The sequence below is a fragment of the Hemiscyllium ocellatum genome, chromosome 11, assembly GCF_020745735.1.
Source record: "Hemiscyllium ocellatum isolate sHemOce1 chromosome 11, sHemOce1.pat.X.cur, whole genome shotgun sequence".
Lineage (NCBI taxonomy): Eukaryota > Metazoa > Chordata > Chondrichthyes > Orectolobiformes > Hemiscylliidae > Hemiscyllium > Hemiscyllium ocellatum.
This window is the reverse complement of record NC_083411.1, coordinates 31,857,159-31,880,269: the sequence shown is the minus strand read 5'-3', so window position 1 is coordinate 31,880,269 and position 23,111 is coordinate 31,857,159. Positions and strand designations below refer to the sequence as shown.

General features: G+C 42.2%; 1 protein-coding gene across 1 annotated transcript in view; it reads left to right on the top strand.

Annotated features, from left to right (window-relative positions):
* The first annotated feature begins 16,991 nt into the window (after positions 1-16,991).
* The window catches only part of thoc2 (THO complex 2), a 144,766-nt gene continuing 138,646 nt past the window's right edge, over positions 16,992-23,111 (top strand). Inside the window, exon 1 of the mRNA XM_060832504.1 lies at positions 16,992-17,075. Coding sequence (XP_060688487.1) covers positions 17,011-17,075 — 65 coding nt within the window. The 5' untranslated portion in view covers positions 16,992-17,010. The remainder of the gene's footprint in view (positions 17,076-23,111) is intronic.

Genomic DNA, 23,111 nt, shown 5'->3' with positions numbered 1-23,111 from the left:
CCAATCCATTCGATCTGATAAGATTTGCAATCAACAGTATTTATTGCAGATATAATCCACAGTAACCTGTAAACCCGTCTTAAACACCGGCATCTGACAAGAAGCGCATATCACTCTACCAAAGGCCATTTTTGCTCCTTCACAATCTGCAGGCCCAGAAAATAACTTGATTTTTGCAATGATAACAAGGTGATAGCCGTTCTTTGATTCAATAGTTGATGTCTTGAATTTAGGTATTTTCGTGAATTAGAATTCTTTCTTTTCTGTTTCTTCAAAACAGAGAGAAAGGAGATACATGTTTTCTGGATGTTTCTATGCATACTGCTCTTACAAGCCTGTAGCAAATTGCAGGTTGGCCAACCTGAGGGATGTCATCAATTTTTCTAATCTCATACTCCTTGTCCTACTTTGCCTCAAAAATGTAACAATCTCACTGGTCCAAAAGCAATATAATCTTGTACAACTTTAATATGTGCACCACTTGATTTTTCAGGTTGAAAAGCTCTCTTGGCATTTCAGTTCCATTGTGGTGTCCAACTTCCATTCCATTTTCTCATCAAAAGGGAAAATATGTTGTCCCACACTCTATCTTCTTAAATCAGTAAGGTTCTTGAAGTGATAAAGTCACTTGTCTTGAAATGTGTTCCTCTTTTCCATTGAATGGATTTTCATCATCCTTGTTACTGCTGATCATAAGGTAACATTGGTCTCTAGGGACTAACAACTCGCAGTCAAGATTAGAATGGTGCTGGAAAAATACAGCAGGTCAGGCAGCATCCGAGGAGCAGGAAAATCGATGTTTCGGGCAGGAGCCCTTCATGAGGATTCCTCTAATCTTGACTCTGATCTCCAGCATTTGCAGTCCTAACTTTCCCCCATCTGACTAACATCTCACAGCTGATTGTTGAGATGTTCATTCCCACCATTCTGTTTTTGGGGCTCAGGACTTGCGTATCAGTGGTGGAGGATAGACCACTAGAGGTATAGTTTAGATCAAGTTTTTTGTGAAACTGTAATAGGTTTAACTAACATCTTCTAATTACACATAATGACAACTATCAGGGGCTAAGTGTGTCATACCTGTCTCCAATGGACCTGAAGCAAGGTAAACTTTCTCCACCTAAAGACTCTGTGACATTATCAGGTGAGACAGAAAGTATGTAACTTCAACATTAACCCTTTTATAACCATTGTCTTAGACAACAATACCATCATCTGCTCAGTCCCTAATCTCTGAATCCCTTCCCTAAAGCTCACCTTGGATTGTTTTACAACATTAAAGACATTGTGTAAATGCAAAAGCAAAATACCAAAAATCTTAAAAATAAAATGCTGGAAATCTTTCAAATACATATTTATATATATAATAGCATAGAGAAATACCAGAACCTTGGTGTCCAGGTTAAAATTACTACTATACATTGATATAAACATAATGGTAATCAAGAGTACTGCATCTGAAGGTATAGAGCACCTCAGCGAAAAGTCAAGTTGCACTTACACCTGAGCTCAATTAGGCTGCATTTTGCAAAGTGAATTTTAATTACCCCGTTTTAGGGAAGGAATAACAGCAGTGAAAAAGTGGATACATTCACTTTTATATGACAGAAGATCAGCAGTGAGAGTTAAGATCATATGTTTATCATTTTGTTTCAGAAGATCCAATTTAAGACTGATAAGAAAATTCCTCTTGGATGTCTGGTTTTGTTCAGCCACTATAAAAAGCAGAGTTTCCACCACAATTTAACTGTGCCTCAGTCAGAAAGATGACATGCAGGTTGACCAAACCAAGACCTCGGTATGAGCACCAGTAGCCCTTAGCATTCTTTTAAAGTAAACTAAATTACAGGCCGACCACCGTATCCACGTGTCTGATTTCCATGGTTTCAGTTACCCACGGTTTACCGCAGCCTCGAACCGGGTGCATTCCAGAACCAGGGAACAGAAGGCTGCCGGGAAGGTAAATTTTCCATTTAAAAGAGTTGGTTTACAGCTATGTGCGGTTTCGGGCTTCTGTAATAGGTCTTGGAATGTAAGCCCTGTAGGTACTGGGAGACTACTGTACAAGTATAGATGATTCTTTTTAAAAGTGCTGGCAGATTTTCCACAGTTACTCTTCCTGACGCTGTACTCTCCATTCAGGCATTGACTTGCATGGTTATCTGACTTGAATCAGAAGAATCCCATCTGCTCATCATAGCTTTGTCTGCCTTTAAGCAGGATACCAAGTGATCCATCAATTGTGACTCAGTCATTGAAAATTACTTAAACTGGACAGGCTGGATTGGATGGGAATACTGCCTATCAGACAGGGCTGACAACCGAGTCATAGTCACAAATGGAAGCATGCTTGCACAAGAATTCAGCAAAAAATAAATGGGGAAAAGATAGGAAACATGAAAGAAGATAAATCTGAATTAAGATTCATGTGAAAGACATGAGTATTAGCATTAGAAGAGGATGTTATGGAAATAAATGAATTGGTTTTTAACCAGTTGCCGTGAAAACTGTTCGAGTGTGCCATACAATTTTAATTTTCGTTATCCTCACGCAATATAAAACAACGTTTCATCTCAAACAATATTCTATTCAATCAAAATTACATCTCAAAACTTGTTAAATTAATTATCAAATTAAAGGTGCAATATCAGTTTTTTAGTTCGAAAATGTGAATATTCTAAGTGCATTTGGCTAAAGGGAAAAATTGAGATGACAAACTAAAAGTGTACAAAGTTAAAAATCACACAACACCAGGTTATAGTCCAACAGGTTTAATTGGAAGCACTAGCTTTCAGAGCGTCGCTCCTTCATCAGGTGATACCACCTAATGAAGTAACCGTACCACCTGATGAAGGAGCAACGCTCCAAAAGCTCGTGTGTTTCCAATTAAACCTATTGGACTATAACCTGGTGTTGTGTGATTTCTAACTTTGTACACCCCAGTCCAACACCAGCATCTCCAAATTATGACTACTAAAGGTGTGTGTGTGCCATTAGAATTGTTTGCTTCTTTTTGTAGTGACGTGTTACTTAAAAGATTGGGAACCACTACAATAGAGAATGGCAATGTGATAAGTATCTTTCAAATGTACCTAATTCAGAGTATGGAACTAAAATCAGTGGTGGAATCTTTTCAGTAAGGATTGAAACGAGGAGCATTTTCAAGCAAGCTTGACCTGCTACAACAGTAGCGATTGACCTCTCTTTCATCTTCATTCATAACTTATCCCTTTATACAAATCCTTTTATCTGTATTTTAGCGAATATCTTTACCACATTAAATAGCATAACTCTTGCTTAAAGTTATTGAATAAACTAACCTTTTATCTTGTTTCGAGCATAACCCTGTGCTGCCAGTTGCTTTCATCTTGAAACACTTGGTAACAAAAAGGGGGAGTTCAAATGAGCTCCATATCACTAATTAGTAATTTACACGTGGGGATGTAATTGACACTGCCTCCATAAATACTAACTTGGACTTTTCCTAACTGATATTCCTGCCAATTTGATGACTACACTTTGGCCTGACACATTATTGTTAATCGTACAAAATTCACTTTATCATGCACTGTATGCACGATCCAAATTATATCATTCCATTTACTTTTTTCATTAGCCCATTATTTGCCTTTATATGGTTGCTGAATACAATACCAGCAGATCATAAGAATTCAGAATAGGAGTAGACTATTCAGCCTTCACGCCAGCTCCACCATTTGATAGCATCATGGCTGATCTGATGGTATTCTTCATATCCACTTTTCTGCAATTCTCCTTAGCCTTGATTCCCTTTGTGATAAAAAATTGATCTCTCTCAATCTTAAATATACACACGGACTCTGTCCCCATAGCTTTTTGCAAACAAGGAATTCCAAAGACTCAGAACTATCTGAGAGAAGAAATTCCTCCTTATCTCAGTCTTAAATTGGTACCCTTTTATTCTGAGACTATGGCCTCTGGTCCTAGATTCTCCCACTAGGGCATATATCATCTCAGCATTTACCCTGTCAAGCCCCTGAAGAGTCATGTGTGTTTCAATCAGATTATCTTTCATTCTTCTAAACTCTAGTGAGCAGAGTCCCAAAATGTTTGGCCTTTGCTCATATGGCAATGCAACCATAGCAGGGATCATCTTAGTTGACCTCCTCTGAACTGTCTCCAATGAAATGATAGCTATACGTAAATGAGGGGTCCAAAACTGCTCACAGTACTCCAGATGTGATCTCACCAGCACCTTGCACAGTTGCAATAAGATTTATGTTTTTATGCTCCAACTCCCTTGAATTAAGGGTCAATATTCCATTAGCTGAAAATGTGTTGCTGGTTAAAGCACAGCAGGTTAGGCAGCATCCAAGGAACAGGAAATTCGACATTTCGGGCATAAGCCCTTCATCAGGATGAAGGGCTTATGCCCGAAACGTCGAATTTCCTGTTCCTTGGATGCTGCCTAACCTGCTGTGCTTTAACCAGCAACACATTTTCAGCTGTGATCTCCAGCATCTGCAGACCTCATTTTTTACCTCAATATTCCATTAGCCTTCCTGACTGCCTACTGCAGCTGTGTACTAGCTTTCTGTGTTTCATGAACAAGTATCTCCTTTGTGTTACAGCTTTAGAACATAGAACATTAGAGTGCAGGACAGGCCCTTCAGCCATCAATGTTGTGCCAACCTGTGAAACCAATTTGAAGCCCATCTAACCTACAAGATTTCATTATCATCCATATATTTATCCAATGACCATTTAAATGCCCTTAATGTTGGCGAGTCCACTACTGTTGCAAGCAGGTCTTTCCATGCCCTTATGACTCTCTGAGTAAAGAACATATCTCTGACATCTGTCCTATATCTATCACCCCTTCAATTTAAAGCTATGTCCCCCCTCATGCTAGCCATCACTGTCTGAGGAAAAAGGCTCTCATTGCCCACCCTATCTAATCCTCTGACTATCTTGTATGCTTCCATTATGTCACCTCTTAATCTTCTTCTCTCTCACGAAAACAGCCTCAAGTCCCTCAGCCTTTCCTCATAAGGCCTTCCCTCATAAGACGTTCCCTCCATACCAGGCAAATTCCTGACAAATTTCCTCTGCACTCTTTCCAAAGCTTCCACATCCTTCCGATAATGCGGCAACCAGAACTGTATGCAATGCTCCAAGTGCGGCTGCACCAGAGTTTTGTACAGCTACAACATGACCTCATGGCTCCAAAACTCAATCCTTCTACCAATAAAAGCTAACACACCATATGCCCTTTTAACAACTGCGGCAGCACGTTGGTTCAGTGGTTAGCACTGCTGCCTCACAGCGCCAGGGACTGGGTTCGATTCCCACCTTGGGCAACTGGCTGTGTGGAGTTTGCACATTCTTCCCTTGTCTGCTTGCGTTTTCTCGGGGTGCTCCAGTTTCCTCCCACAATCCAAAGATATGCAGGTCAGATGTATTGGCTATGCCAAATTGCCCTTAGTGTTAGGTGCATTCGTCAGGGTAAATATCGGGTATGGGTCTGGATGGGTTACTCTTCAGAGGGTCAGTGTGGACTTGTTGGGCTGAAGGGCCTGTTTCCATACTGTAGGGAATCTAATCTAAATCCTATCAACCTGGGTGGCAACTTTCAGGGATCTATGCACATGAACATCGAAGTTTCTCTGTTTATCCACATTACCAAGAATCCTACAGTTAGCCCATTACTCTGTATTTCTGTTACTCATTCCAAAGTGAATCACCTCACACTTTTCCGCATTAAACTCCATTTGCCACTTCTCAGCCCAGCTCTGCAGCTTATCTTTGTCCCTCTGTAACCTGCAACATCCTTCAGCACTATCCACAACTCTTACAGCCTTAGTGTCATCTGTACATTTACTAATCCATCCTTCTACGCCTTCCAGGTCATTTATAAAAATGACAAACAGCAGTGGCCCCAAAACAGATTCTAATGGTACACCACAAGTAACTGAACTCCAGGATAAACATTTCCAATCAATGACCACTTTGTGTTCTTACAGCTAGCCAATTTCTGAACCAAACTGCTAAATCACCCTCGATCCCGTGCCTCTGCATTTTCTGCAAAAGCCTATCATGGGGAACGTATCAAATGCTTTACTCAAATCTGCATAAACCACATCAACTGCTTCACCTACACCACATCACCTGTTTGGTCACCTTCTCAAAGAAACCTTTCTGCAGTTTTTTGCCATTTAAACAATATTTATTTTGTTCTCTCCAATGAACAACTTCACACTTTCCCATATTATACTCCATATGCCAACCCTTTGCTGACTCACCTTATCACTCCATCTCTTTTTGAAATTGATTGTTTCCCACTTACACTGTGCCTTTCCAACTATTTTTGTGTCATCTGCAAATCTGGCGAAAGTACATTCACTTCCTCCAAATCATTAATAATATTGTGAACAGTTGCAGTCCGAGCACTGATCATTGTGGAACTCTGCGAGCATGTGTCACCAACCTGGAAAACAACCCCTTCTCTCAACTTGATGTTTCCAGCCTATGAGCCAATTTTCTATCCAAGTCAATTCACTACCTCCAAAACTGGGGGCTTTTCGAGTCATAGAGATGTACAGCATGGAAACAGACCCTTCGGTCCAACTTGTCCATGCCGACCAGATATCCCAACCCAATCTAGTCACACTGGATAAAAGTAAATTACTGCGGATGCTGGAATCTGAAACCAAAAGAGAAAATGCTGGAAAATCTCAGCAGGTCTGGCAGCATCTGTAAGGTGAGAAAAGAGCTGATGTTTCGAGTCTAACTGACTCATTGTCAAAGCTTTGACAAAGGGTCAGTTAGATTCGAAACATCAGCTTTTTTCTCTCCTTACAGATGCTGCCAGACCTGCTGAGATTTTCCAGCATTTTCTCTTTTGGTTCCAATCTAGTCCCAGCTGCCAGCACCCATTCCACATCCCTCCAAACTCTTCTTTTTCATATACCATCCAAATGCCTTTTAAATGTTGCAATTGTACCAGCCTCCACTTTCTCTGGCAGCTCAGTCCAGACACGTACCACCCTCTGCGTGAAAAAGTTGCCCCTTAGGTCTCTTTTATATCTTTCCCCTCTCACCCTAAACGTATGCCCTCTAGTTCTGGACTCCCGACCTCAGGGAAAAGACTTTGTCTATTTATCCTATCTATGCTCCTCATAATTTAGTAAACCTCTATAAGGTCACCCCTCAGCCTCTGATGCTCCGGGGAAAACTGCCCCAGCCTGTACAGCCTCTCCCCATAGCTCAAATCCTCCAACCCTGGCAACATCCTTGTAAATATTTTCTGAACCCTTTCAAATTTCACAACACCTTTCCGATAGGAAGGAGACCAGAAGTGCACACAATATTGGTCTAACCAATGTCCTGTACAGCCGCAAAATGACCTCCCAACTCCTGTACTCAATACTTTGACCAATAAAAGAAAGCATACCAAATGCCTTCTTCACTATCCTATCTACCTGCGACTCCACTTTCAAGGAGTTATGAACCTGCGCTCCAAGGTCTCTTTGTTCAGCAACACTCCCTAGGACCTTACCATTAAGTGTATAAGTCTGCTAAGATTTGTTTTCCCAAAATGCAGCACCTCGCATTTATCTGAATTAAACTCCATCTGCCACTTCTCAGCCTCTTGGCCTATCTGGTCCAGATCCTGTTGTAATCTGAGATAACCTTCTTTGCTGTCCACTACACTTCCAATTTTGGTGTCATCTGCAAACGTACTAACTGTATCTCTTATGCTCGCATCCAAATCATTTATGTAAATGACAAAATGTAGAGGATGCAGTACCGATCCTTGTGGCACTCCACTTTCTATCCTTCGTGTAGCATTTGTATCCTGGGACATTAAGATGCCAGTCTGGCCCATCCCTGAGCCACATTTCTGTAATTGCTATGATATCCCAGTCCCATGTTCCTAACCATGCCCTGAGTCCATCTGCCTTCCCTGTTAGGCCCCTTGCATTGAAATAAGTGCAGTTTAACTTATTAGTCCTACCTTGTCCCTCCCTGCCATGACTGTTCTCAACAGATTGATCTCTTTCCTCAGTATCCCCCACCCCCCCACCTTACTAGTTTAAATCCTCCCGCTCAGCTCTAGCAAATCTCCCTGCCAGTATATTAGTCCCTTTCCAATTTAGGTGCAAACTGACTTTCTTGTACAGGTCACTTCTACCCCAAAAGAGATTTCAATGGTCCAAAAATGTGAATTCTTCTCCCATACACCAGCTCCTCAGCCATGCATTCACCTGCTCTATCCTCCTATTCCTGCCCTCAGTAGCTTGTAGCACCAGGTGTAATCCAGATATTTCTACTCTCGAGGACCTCCTTTTTAAATTCCTGCCTAAGTCTCTGTAATCTCCCTTCAGAATCTCAATTTTTTCCCTTCCTATGTTATTGGTTCCAATGTGGACAATGACCTGTCCTCTTTGAGAACATTCTGCACCCTCTCTGAAACATTCTTGATCCTGGCACCTGGGAAGCAACATACCATTCTGATTTTTCACTACTGGCCACAGAAGCATCTGACTGTACCTCAGACTAGAGAATCCCCGAACACAATTGGTATTTTGGAACCTGACGTACCCCTTGTTGCATTAGAGCCAGTCTCAATACCAGCAACTTGGCTGTTCATGCTATGTTCCCCTGAGAATCCATCAGCCCCTACATTTTCCAAAACAGCATACTTGTTTGAAATGGGTATAGCCACAGAAGACTCCTGCACTAACTGCCTACCTCTCTTACCTTTCTTGGAGTTAACCCATCTGTGTGACTGTATCTGAGACTTCCTCCCTTCCTGTAACTGCCATCTATCACATATTGTTGCTGTTGCAAATTCCTCATTGCTTCTTACTGTCTCTCCAACCGATCTATTCGATCCAATAAGATTCGCAACCAACAGCATTTATTGCTGATATAATCTGCAGTAACCCTTAAACTCCCACATCTGACAAGAAGCGCATATCACTCTACTAAAGGCCATTTTTGCTCCTTCACAATCTACAGACCCAGAAAATAACATTGTCTTATTCCTCTACAAAACACTGCCCCAGGTTAGATTAATAGCTACAGCTTATTTTTTAAGTTTAATCAAGAGACATATCTAAAAAAAAATATCATCAAGAAAAAACCCACTCTACTCACTACTGCAGACTTTCTGTAGGTCACGTAAAGCAATTAATTTATCTGATTCTCCCAAACATTTCCTCCAAAATAGGTTGTGAATTTCAATCTTTGTTAATTTTCCCAGACACACTCCGGCATCCAGCGACACATAAATTCAAACAGCAAAGGCAGTAACTGTGCAGGTTCACTCAGTTGTCAGTCTCTTTCTCTCTCTCTCTCTCTCTCTCCTGCATTGACCTTACCATGTGCTTCAATTCCATCTCAAACATCAAAAATTGTCAGTACAACAAACTTTTATCCACCCACCTCCATAACCAGCACTCCTCAAACACTCCAGACGATTCCCTTGGCCTCGGAAACGCCATTAGCCATGCGGCTGATGCAGCTTCCACCCCCATGCTGATTGATGATGTCACTTTCGCCCCCATCATGGCCACTCCCACAGCCACTTCCGGCCCTCACATCATCACTGATGCCACACGCTCAGTGACTTCCGCCACCCCTACTGCCGTGTCTGCCACCACTTCCGCCCCCACCAGCGCCACTCATCTGCATTCTGCTGACACACCCCCCACAGACCCCACTGTCACTATCCCCCCCCCCCCCAGAACTCTGGGGGGAACACTACCCCTGCTCATGACTCCACCCCCATTCCCCCCACCATCACTCCAGTTACAGGCTCCGACCCCACTCCCAGCTCCACACCCACACCAGATCCCAGCTCCCAGCCTTGCCGAGTTTTCACCATCCCCCCAGACCCCCCCCCCCTCACTGAGGATGAACGATCAGTCCTCAGCAAAGGACTCACCTTCATCCCCCTCCGTCCACGCATCGATGAACTTAATACACGCCGTGACGTCGAACAATTCTTCCATCGTTTCTGCCTCCGAGCTTAATTTCACAATCAGGACTCCCGCCCACCTCTCGAGGACCCCGTCGCCCACCTCCAACGCACTGCATCCACCTGGACACCCCGCGCTGGCCTATTACCTGCCCTCGATCTCTTCATTTCCAACTGCCTCAACCTGTCTACCCCCCCTCCCCCACTCTAACCTCTCACCCTCAACGCGCAGCCCTCCAATCCCTCTGCTCCAATCCCAACCTCACCATTAAGCCAGCGGATAAAGGGGGCGCAGTGGTAGTCTGGAGCACTGACCTCTACACCGCTGAAGCCAAATGCCAACTCGAGGACACCTCTTCCTACTGCCCCCTCGACCATGACCCCATCCCCCCATCACCAAACCATCATCTCCCAGACCATACAGAACATCATCACCTCAGGAGATCTCCCACCCACAGCTTCCAACCTCATAGTCCTGGAACCCCGCACTGCCAGGTTCTACCTCCTTTCCAAGATCCACAAGCCTGACCACCCTAGCCGACCCATTGTCTCAGCATGCTCCTGCCCCACTGAACTTATCTCTACCTACCTCGACACTGTCCTATCCCCCCTAGTCCAGGAACTCCCCACATACGCTCGAGACACCACCCACGCCCTCCACCCCCTCCAAGACTTCCGTTTCCCCGGTCCCCAACGCCTCATCTTCACCATGAATATCCAATCCCTCTAACCCTCCATCCGCCATGACCAGGGCCTCCAAGCCCTCCGTTTTTTCCTCTCCAGACATCCCCAACAGTACCCTTCCACCGACACTCTCATTCGTTTGGCCGAACTGGTCCTCACCCTTAACAATTTCTCCTTTGAATCCTCCCACTTCCTCCAGACCAAAGGAGTAGCCATGGGCACACGTATGGGCCCCAGCTATGCCTGTCTCTGTGTTGGCTACGTAGAACAGTTGATCTTCCATAATTACACCAGCACCACTCCCCACCTCTTCCTCCGCTACATTGATGACTGCATTGGCGTCACCTCGTGCTCCCGCGAGGAGGTTGAGCAATTCATCAACTTCACCAACACATTCCACCCTGACCTTAAATTTACCTGAACCATCTCTGACACCTCCCTCCCCTTCCTGGACCTCTCCATCTCCATTAATGACGACCGACTTGACACTGACATTTTTTACAAACCCACCGACTCCCACAGCTACCTGGATTACACCTCTTCCCACCCTATCTCTTGCAAACATGCCATCCCGTATTCCCAATTCCTCCGCCTCTGCCGTATCTGCTCCCAGGTGGACCAGTTCCACCATAGAACACACCAGATGGCCTCCTTCTTTAGAGACCACAATTTCCCTTCCCACGTGGTTAAAGATGCCCTCCAACGCATCTCGTCCACATCCCGCACCTCCGCCCTCAGACCTCACCCCTCCAACTGTAACAAGGAAAGAACGCCCCTGGTGCTCACCTTCCACCCTACAAACCTTTGCATAAACCAAATCATCCACCGACATTTCCGCCACCTCCAAAAAGACCCCACCACCAGGGATATATTTCCCTCCCCACCTCTTTCCGCCTTCCGCAAAGACCGTTCCCTCCGTGACTACCTGGTCAGGTCCATGCCCCCCTACGACCCACCCTCCCATCCTGGCACTTTCCCCTGCCACCGCAGGAACTGTAAAGCCTGTGCCCACACCTCCTCCCTCACCTCTATCCAAGGCCCTAAAGGAGCCTTCCACATCCATCAAAGTTTTACCTGCACATCCACTAATATCATTTATTGTTTCCGTTGCTCCCAATGCGGTCTCCTCTACATTGGGGAGACTGGACGCCTCTTAGCAGAGCGCTTTAGGGAACATCTCCGAGACACCCGCACCAATCAACCACACCGGCCCATGGCCCAACATTTCAACTCCCCCTCCCACTCTGCCGAGGACATGGAGGTCCTGGGCCTCCTTCACCGCCACTCCCTCACCACCTGGAGGAAGAACGCCTCATCTTCCGCCTCGGAACACTTCAACCCCAGGGTATCAACGTGGACTTCAACAGTTTCCTTATTTCCCCTTCCTCCGCCTCACTCTAGTTCCAAACTTCCAGCTCAGCACTGTCACCATGACTTGTCCGGACTTGTCTGACCTGCCTAGCTCCTTTTCCACCTATCCACTCCACCCTTTCCTCCCTGACCTATCACCATCATCTCCTCCTCCACTCATCCATTGTACTCTATGCTACTTTCTCCCCACACCCCCCTCCTCTAGCTTATCTCTCCACGCTTCAGTCTCTCTGCCTTTATTCCTGATGAAGGGCTTTTGCCCAAAACGTCGATTTTGCTGCTCGTTGGATGCTGCCTGAAGTGCTGTGCTCTCCCAGCACCACTGATCCAGAATCTGGTTTCCAGCATCTGCAGTCATTGTTTTTACCATGTGCTTCCTTTGTCTGTTCTTCTCCCTTTTAAAACTGCTGTTGTTTAGACTTTTTTTTCAAAGTTCCAAAACAATGCAACAGCATATAAAAACAGTAATTGCTGCTCCTGGAATTCAAGGAAATCACCTCCAACACCTAAAATACCTCAAAAAAGGTGCAGCTGTTATAGCCAGAAATTTTTCCCGTCCTCCATCTTGGATTACCCAGAATCTTTACTCGGGATTTATCTACTTTAATGTGCTTTAAGACATTGATGTGTTTTAACACATTCTCCTCTGAAATATGGACATTTTTCAAGATGTCACCATCTATTTCCCCACATTGTATATCTTCCATGTCCTTCTGCACAGTAATCACTGATGCTAAATGCTCGTTTAGTATCTCCCCCAACTCCTGTGGTTCCACATAGGCTGCTTTGCTGATCTTTGAGTGGTTCTATTGATATATTTATAAAATCCGTTTGGATTTTCTTTAACCCTGGATGTAATGTTCCTTGCTGAGCTTGAAGGCTCGTTTTCAGACGTTTTGTCACCATACTAGGTAACATCATCAGTGAGCCTCCGGTGAAGCACTGGTGTTATGACCTGCTTTCTATTTATGTGTTTTTGTTTCCTTGGGTTGATGATGTCATTTCATGTGGCGATGTCATATCCTTTTCTTTTTGTCAGAGGGTGGTAAATGAGGTCCAAGTCAATGTGTTTGTTGATAGGGTTCTGGTTGGAATGCCATGCTTCTCGGAATTCTCATGCATGTCTCTGTTTGGCTTGTCCACTAAAGACACCAAGATAGAAGAGGATGAAATAATGGTCTCCTTTGACGGAACAACCCTGTTCACAGCCATCAACATCAACCTGGCCATACAAACATTGACTACACGCTCAAAAGAAGCAAAGATAACATCATCAAGCTAGTGCACCTATGCCTTACCACTCACTTCACTTTCAATAACAAAACCTGCAGACAAACCAATGGAACAGCCATGGGATCTCCAATATCCGGGTTCTTAGCAGATGCAGTAATGCAGAGACCCGGAAAAACTCCTCTGCCAACCATCCAACCCAACTTTGGGGCCACTACGTGGATAACATCTTTGTCGTCACTAAATGAAACAAATTAGAGGAAACATTCAAGACCACCAACTATATCTTTCGTGGCATAAAATTCACAAAAAAGGAAAACAACAACAACTGCCATTCTTATATGGAGAAAGTGAGGACTGCAGATGCTGGAGATCAGAGCTGAAAATGTGTTGCTGGAAAACGCAGCAGGTCAGGCAGCATCCAAGGAGCAGGAGAATCAACATTTTGGGCATGAGCCCGAATTCCTGAAGAAGGGCTCATGCCCGAAACATCAATTCTCTTGCTACTTGGATGCTGCCTGACCTGCTGCGCTTTTACTGCAACACATTTTCAGCTGCCATTCCTATATATCACAGTACAGCGAACAGCCAATGGGGAACTTCAAACCAGCGACTATAGGAAAACAACACATATGGACCAAATACTGAACTGCAGAAGCAAGCATCCCAACACCCACAAATGAAGGTGCATAACATTATTTCAACGTGCCACCACACACTGTAGCACAGAAGAACTATGAAGAGCAGAGGAAAATCACCTATACAGCATATTCAAAAAGAATGGATACCCAATGAAAACAATCTGCCGATTTCTCAGCAAGAAACCCAAACAAGCAGACAAAATGCACTCAGAAACCCTAGTTACTTTTATCCTACATCAAAGATGTCTCAGAAATGACTGTCAAATTACTCCTTGGCATCATGGTCGCCCACAAACTCACAACACACGAAAACAACAGCTAATGAACTTAAAATATCCTATCCAGACAACAAGCAAAACAAATATAATTTACAAAATACCTTGCAAGAGCTGTAACAAACACTACATTGGACAAACAGGCAGAAAACTAGCCATCAAGATACAAGAACATCAACTAGCCACAAAATACATGATTCACTATCACTAGGATCCTTACATACAGGTCAGGAAGGACACCACTTCAACTGAGACAACACATCCATCCTCGGACAAGTCAAACAAAGACATGCACAAGAATTCCTAGACGCACGGCATTCCAACCGGAACTCTATCATCAAACACATCCACTTGGACCCTATTTACCACACTCTGAGAAAAAGAACAGAAAATGACATTACCACAGGAAATGACATCAACAAACCAAGGAAACCTAAACACATAAATGGAAAGCAGGTCATAACCAGTGCTTCACTGTGGAGGCTCACTAGTGATGTTACCGAGTGTGGTGGTGAAATGTTTGAAAGCAAACCTTGCAGCTCAGCGAGCAAACTTACATCCAGGACCTCAACCTGAGCTACAAATCTTCTTCAAACTCGCTCTCTTTCACTCTACTTGCCAAAGATATCTCATGCACTCTTTTTAACTCCTGATTCCCCTGCCTTTATACTCGTCTAAGGATTCACCCAACCTGCTGTCCAAACCTGACATATGCTTCCTTATTTTTCTTTACCAAAACTCAATTTCTCTCATCATCCAGCATTCCCTACACCTGCAAATTTTGCCTTTTGCCCTGATAGGAATATACTGTCTTTTGACTCTCATTATCTCATTTTTGGAGGCTTCCCAGTTTCCAGCTTCCCTTTACCTGTGAACATCTACCCCCAATCAACGTTTGAAAGTTCTTACCTCATACCAAAAAAATTGGCCTTCCTCTAATTTAGAACTTCAACTTTTAGATCCTGTGTATCATTTTCCATCACTATTTTAAAACTAATAGTATTATTGTTGCTGGCCCCAAAGTGCTCCCCCAATGACACCTCAGTCACCTGCCCTGCCTTATTTCTCAAAAGTAGGTCAGATTTTTCAACTTCTCTCGTCGATACATCCACACATTGAAACAAAAAACTTTCTTGTACACATTTAACAAATTCCTCTCCATCTAACCCCTTAACACTATGGCAGTTAAAATCCCCTACCATAACCACCCTATTATTGTTACAGATAACTTACAGATGTTAGGCTAATTAGCCTATAGTTACCTGCTTCTTGTCTCACTCCATTTTTGAACTGGGGCATTGAGTTAGCCATTTTCCAATAGTTTGGTAATTCTCCGGAATCCAATAATTTGTGGAAAATTATAACCAGGGCATCCACTATCTCTGTGGCTACCTCTTTTAGGATCCAGGAATGTAAGCCAGCAAGGGTCAAGGATTGATCTGTTTCTCATCCCATTGGTTGGTCAAAAATTCTTCTTTAGTAATTGGGATGGTACTTACTTACCCACCATATTCTTTATTATTAATGGGTTTTCAAAGTATACTCAACCATTAAGTATACATGAAAAAGTGTTTATAACTCCGCTGCCATTTCCTCATTCCCCATAACCATCTCCCCAGATTTTTTGAAGGGACCTATGTTACTTTCTATATATTTAAAAGAACCTTTTATTGACAGTTTTTATATTCTTTTCTAGTTTCCCCTTGTAGTTTATTTTCTTTGACTTTATTATCTTTTCAGTTCTTTTTTCTGGATTCTGAATTTGTACCAGTCTTGCCCAATAAATATCTCCTAATTGATAATGTTCCCTAAATTGAGTGGCCAAAATGGTGGACAGGAGGGACTCCAGATTTTTTTCACTGCTGTAGCTGATTTCCTTGATTTCTTGGAGTAACAATTACTGTTGTGATAAGTTTTTGGTTTATTTCTGGAACTCTTAAAAAAAATCTTTAGAAGGGAGAAAAGAGTGTGAATGAACTGCCAGAGGAAGTGATAAAGGCTGGTACAATTGTAACATTTAAAAGGCATCAGGATGGACACATGAATACACAGGGTTTAAAGAGATGAAGGTTCTGAGGTCAGGTTACTTGACCCAAATCTTTCACTCTGATTTCTCTTCACAGATGATGTCAAACCTGCTGAGCTTTTCCAGCAATTTGATTTTTGTTTCTGATTTACAAAATCTGCAGTTGTTTCATTTTTTTAAAATTTAGGGTTGAGAGAGATTTCGGCCAGATATTTTCAAATGGGGCTAGAATAATTTTGAATATCTGGTCAGCATGATTGAATTGGACCAAAGGGTCTGTGTCCGTGCTGTACAACACTATGCCTCTAATTCTGCTTGTGACATACTTTTTCAACTTTGAGGTGAGTAGTGTAATTAATTTGCTGATCTCAAGTTTATTTAACAATATGGAAGAAAAAAGGTGTGATCTTGATTCTGTCAGCTTTGAACGATAACAGGAGTTGGGGAAACACCAAACTTTTCCTGAGCAATAAATCTGATTCACCCCAGAAAGTACCTCCCAAGGGCTCTTTCCCCACAGAAAGTACATGATTCAAGGGGCAGTTGAACACATTTTCCAATTTTCCCAGCCCTTGCAAGATCCAAAAGGCTCCTCTCTCAACAAATACCTGGAGAAGTGAAAAAATGGTCTTGCCTCACTACTGGTTTGCCCTCGGTAAAGCCTAGGAACAAGATACATCCAGAATTCAAAGAGCCTCCTCCACCAACAATTGGCTTGCCCTTAGTATCCCAGCATGCAATGGGTAACATTGACCTGTGACCCCTCAGCTCACCGGGCGATACATCCGGGCTATGAGTGCAGAATGGTGTGCAGCTAAGATGGCGGTGATGGTGTTCCATGGCGACTGGTTGAAGAATTGGGAGAAAGGGGGCAAAACGGATTTGTAAGTGGGGCGGAAATAATCTCCCTGAGTGTGTAATCGGAGCTGATTATTTATATTTTAGATCAGATAGAGTGCAGAATGCGATCGGGCTACAAAAGAAAATCGCGTAATCCCTTGTGTTTGAGCTTTGTGTAATTTTACATAATGTAAAACGTGGTGGCGTTTAGTTCGGTGGTGGCCTAATTGATTTTAATCCAGAAAAGGTTTAATAACAAACTTGATCGTTTCTTGTCCGTAAAATGAAAATATTTGGGTCTCTTGTACAATGTCTTGCTTCTAAGATTTTGTTTTAAAAGTAACCAGACAAATATACTGTTTTACGTAGTAAATAGGTTTCTGATTTCAGGACTTCTAACTTTCAAAAAAAATGTTAATTATGTCGTTGATTTGTTCATCCTCAGGCGAATATTGAAATCTAAATTTAGGTTGAAAGTGACAAGACCACGTCGTTCCCACAATTCAGTTCATGACAAATTCATCAGTCAAAGTAATGGTTACTGCAAAGTGTTTTACAGTAGATTGCATATGGTACTAAATTATATTGTCCTTATGTTGTTGTATTATTTTGATTCTGATCTTGAAAGGGTTATGATTAGTTGGAAACTAAGGATAGGGGGCAACATATATAATGACCTAATCTGTTTTGTTGTGATGTGTTGGATTTTGATGAAAGTTATTAAACAAATCAATTTTAGATCAAAAGATACACTAACACAAAATATTATTTAAAAAAATGATGATTTTCTGCACTTTCCCAACTTGTCTGATGTAACTTGGACTGTGGAGTCCAAACTGACTTCGAATGATATGGGGAAAGAGGTCTTCCTCCAAAAGGTTATCTGTTTTGAGACATTATCTGACTTGAAATTGCATCTGTGATTACACTAATGACATGATTATAGCAAAGTGACAATCCATAAACATGCAAATCCTGTTTTTTTTTACGGCATGCTTTTTATACTTCAGTTTATCAGTGTTGTCATTGAACAACTATGATGGGTTTTGTTTATGAAATCTTTGATCTAAATCTGCCATGATATGGAACTTTATTAGATGGTTAACTGAAATACTAGTGTTCTGAAATTTAGAAGAAAAATGCCACAGAATCTTTGAACTAATTGGGAACAATCAGATTAAAAAGTAGATTATCATTAATATTACATTGCTTGCCTGCATCTTTATAACCTTCAATAAGTTTGTGTGCAAATAGAATTTACAGCTTTGAAGTTTTGAATGGTACAAAATAAAATAAAGCTTTACTTTAAGCTTTCTTTGAATTATGAACAATAAAAATACAACAGTTTTACCTGACAGAGCTTATGTTATGATGATAATAACACGATCAACTAATATTTGTAAAGCACCTTTAATGAACAACAACATTGAGGTTTCTTACATGAGCATTATAAATTAAAGTGTGATACAAAGCCACACGAGACGTTAGATCAGAAACCAAAAGCTTGACTAAAGAACTAGTTTTTGAAAAATGTCTTGAAAAAGATAAACAGATAGCTGTAAAGAAATGGAGAGGCAATTTCAGATCTCCGGGCTGTCGAACTAAAAGTACAACTACCAAAGGTGGAATGGATATGATTAAATATGTGCAAGGATACAGAATTTGAAAAATGAAAAATCTTGGTACATTCATATATTATTTATGACTTTGTCATGGCTCTTTTGGTGCTGTGACAGGGAAAAAAAATTAATTGGAAGGATTCATATGTGGAATTCTGGAAAAGATGGCAGTAGCTTTAGGAGTGAGGGAGTGCGAGTTGTGACAGTTTGCAAGGACTGTCGGTTTTAACATTGTGTTTTGAGGAAACAACAGATACTGTCTCTGCCTCCATTGTATGAGAATAGAGAGACCAATTTCATGGGGATGGGATCAAGGCAACAGGAGGCGGGTCTCATGGACATGGTGAATTCAGAGACGGGTGAGGCAAAATAGAAGAGAAATTGTTAGAAGATGTGTATTCAGTGCCAGGCCACCAAGTGGCATTAAAGTAAAACCGAAGAGGTCTGTAAAGATTATTACACTTTGTCTTTTTGCCAAAATAATATTGTCATGATATATCCATTTTATAGCAATTGCATTTTTCATTTTTGTAGTTCTTTTGTTATTGTCACAAATAAAGGAGGTAAAATGGTTGTTCAGAATGTTGGACCTTTTTGAAAGATTCGTCCAATTTAGTCCCATACTCCAACTATTCTCCACAACCCTACAAATTAATCTTTTTTTAACAATATGTCTGAAAGCCATTTTGGAATCCATTTCTATTACATTTTGAGTTTGTATATTACAGGCTTTACAATCCATCATGTGGTTAAAAGAACTCCTGTTTTTTTTTCCACCCTGTTATTTGGGTGAATTTTTTGAATACCTGACTTCTGGTTTCTGAATCATACAGCAAATGAAGTAGTTTTTTGCTGTCTTTTGCTGTCAAACTTGTCTCTATTAACATTCCCTTCTCCGCATCTACAGTTGTCGACTGATTGTTACTGAACTTGTAATTTTCAAGTGCCTGGATAAATAATGCCAATACAACTCAATCCCACGGTGACCTTTAGATAGTTTAAATTCAATTACTTAAATAATCTAACATTAAAACACACATACCAATAACGATGGCAAGGAAGCTACTTGATTGACACAAAGCCAAATGTGGTTAATTGATCTTCAGAGAAGAAAATCTGTTGTCCTTGAAGAATGGCTTTCAGACCAACAGTAATTTGACTTTTTAAATTCATTCACGGCATGAGGGTGTTGCTGGCTCAGCCAACATGTATTTTCCATCTCTAAGTTAAGAGTCAACCACATTGCTGTGCGTTTGGAGTCACATGTTGGTCAGTCCTGGTAAGAATGGCAGCTTCCTTCCTTATAGGACATCTGTAAACCAGATGGATTTTTCTGAAAATTGACAATGGATTTATGGTCACCATTAGATTGTTCATTCCAGATATTTATTAAATTCAAATTCCAACATCTCCTGAGGCAGAATTTGAACCCAGGTCCCCACAACATTACCTGGGTCTCTGGATTAACAGTCCAGCGATAATAACACTAGGTCAGTGCTTTCCCCAGATGACTCTTTACTCAATTAAGAAAGGAGCAGACCAAGACCACGGAGCCCACTAGGTTCACTCCATCATGCCCTGATAGTGATTGATCTTTAGCTTTACTTTTCTGTCCTGTCCCATGTCCACTCTGTGGCAGAGAATTTCAAAGGTTGAGGATCCTTTGAATTAAGACATTTTTTGTTTCTGTCTTAAATAATTGCCTTCGTTCTGGGACTGTAACTGTTTTAGATTTTCGCGAGAGAAACAATGTCTCAGTACTTACCTTGTCAAGTCCCTTTAAGAGAACTAGGAGCAGGAGTCAACAATTCAGCCTCTTCAGCCTGCACTGCTGTTTAATATGATCGTGGCTGATTTCATCTCTGTTTCAAGTCTGTTTTTCTGCATGCCATCTATAACCTTCAAAACCTTAGTCATTAAAAGTCTATTGGATCTCCACCTGAAAATTAACTCCATATTCGAGCATCCACCACTCTGTGGTAGTGAATTCCATAGATTCACGACCCTTTGAGAGAAGAAATTGCTCATCTCTGTTTTAAATCTGCTACACCTTGCCTGAAATCCATGATCTCTTGTCCTAGATTACCTCACAAGAGGAAACATCCTGCCTGCATGTACTTTCAGCATCTTCTGTACCTTAGTTAGATCTCCTGTCATTTTTCTAAACTCTCAAGACCACAAGCCTAATCAGATTTGTTTCATTGAAATCACCTCTTCTTCTTCTCAACTCCAGACAATATTGGCCCAATTTACTCAGCCCATCATCAGGGGAAAGCCTCTCTTCTCCTCTGGACTAATTGAGTGAACCTTGCTGTATGAACTTCATTACAATATGTGCTGCTTTTGGTTATCAAGAACAAAATCATACACACTACTTCAGATTATGTCTCACCAAAGCTTACTTAGTTCTAATCAATAATTGCCTTGTGACCATCTCTTGTGAAGTTTTGGAATGGCAACAAATGCTGTTCTTCCCAGTAGCACCAGATGCCATGGAAAAATCCCTGTTTGCTGAATCTCTCTGCAGATTCCAAAGGCACTCTTTTCTGGGAAAATGCCCCTCTATCCTCTACTTGAGAAACACTGAAATAAGTAAACTCAGTCAGGAGGACAATATCTTTATAAATGGCCAGAAGAGTTTTAAAATTTATCACCAAGATTTGAATCTTTTTGTTTCTAACAGAGTTAATAATGAAGAGTTCTTTGACCAAGTCTTCCAACAGCATGTCGAATGTTATGCTCGAAATTAAAACACTTAAGACATCAGTTAGTCTTCAAGATAATTCTGCAGGTTCTTCACAGTGTTGGAGAATATGTATCGTGTGGACATGGGCTATTTCGTCCATGGAGTGCACACCGACTCTCCAAAGAGTATCCCACCCAGATGCACCCTTTCCCTGTAACCCTGCAGTTGTCATGACCAATCCGCCTAGCCTGCATATCCCTGGGCTTTTGGACAATCCTCTATTCCTGATGAAGGGCTTTTACCTGAAATGTTGATTTTCTTGCTCCTCGGATGCTGCCTGACCTGCTGTGCTTTTCCAGTACCACTTTAATCTAGACTCTGGTTTCCAGCATCTGCAGTCCCTGTTTTCACCTGTTTGGACAATTTAGCAGGGCCAATCGCCTCGTCTCCACATCTTGGACTGCGTTTAATTACAAATTACAATTGCAGTTTCATTAATATTTGCATTTAATTTCAAATTAGCATTGTTTATGTTGTCGGTGGATTATCTTCTAGCCTTTAAGTTGAAGCCTTTAAGTTTAGCTTGTAATACCAAAGTTATTGCGAAAAGAATTTGTCCTCTGTTGGTTTTACTTCAGCTTTTGGGTGTTACTTTTGAGTAACACCCAACATAATTCATGTTCCTTAAAGGTGAAGCATTGTGGTGAGTACTTTTTACTCAAAATACTTCATTTGCAAATTGGGAAAGCTTTTTTTAACTAAAGCCCTCAGATGGATACTCTTATGTCCTGAATCTCTCAAATATGTTCTGATAACCTGCTGTTCAGTGCAGCATCTTTGGGCTATATGATGTGAAGGGAGGCCTGGTCTCATCAAGGGGAAAATCCATAAATGAAACAAAAATGGATTTTATCTTTGTAAAAGTCATTAGTAATGTGATTGAGAAGTGAACTTTGTAACAAGTGTGATCTTGTGTTATATTTATTATTTCTCCTTTAAAAGTAGAACAGTAAGTTCGCAAGCACTGACCACCCTACATTTGTTTGCACTTTTGAACATGACCTGTGTTGCCTTCTGTTACTCATGTACAACAGAGAAGTTGTGTCAAACTGAAGAGAAGATGATTTGTTGATATAATTCTTGAGATCTGAAAATGTGTTGCTGGTTAAAGCACAGCAGGTCAGGCAGCATCCAAGGAACAGGAAATTCGATGTTTCGGGCCAGAGCCCTTCGTCAGGAATGAGGAGAGTGCCAGGCAGGCTAGGATAAAAGGTAGGGAGGAGGGACTTGGGGGAGGGGCGATGGAGATGTGATAGGTGGAAGGAGGTCAAGGTGAGGGTGATAGGCCGGAGTGGGGTGGGGGCGGAGAGGTCAGGAAGAAGATTGCAGGTTAGGAGGGCGGTGCTGAGTTCGAGGGAATCGACTGAGACAAGGTGGGGGGAGGGGAAATGAGGAAACTGGAGAAATCTGAGTTCATCCCTTGTGGTTGGAGGGTTCCCAGGCTGAAGATGAGGCGCTCTTCCTCCATCCGCTGCACCCGATGTGGCCTCCTCTATATTGGGGAGACGGGCCGCCTACTTGCGGAACGCTTCAGGGAACACCTCTGGGATGCCCGGACCAACCAACCCAACCACCCCGTGGCTCAACACTTTAACTCTCCCTCCCACTCCACCGAGGACATGCGGGTCCTTGGACTCCTCCATCGCCAGAACATAACAACACGACGTTTGGAGGAAGAGCGCCTCATCTTCAGCCTGGGAACCCTCCAACCACAA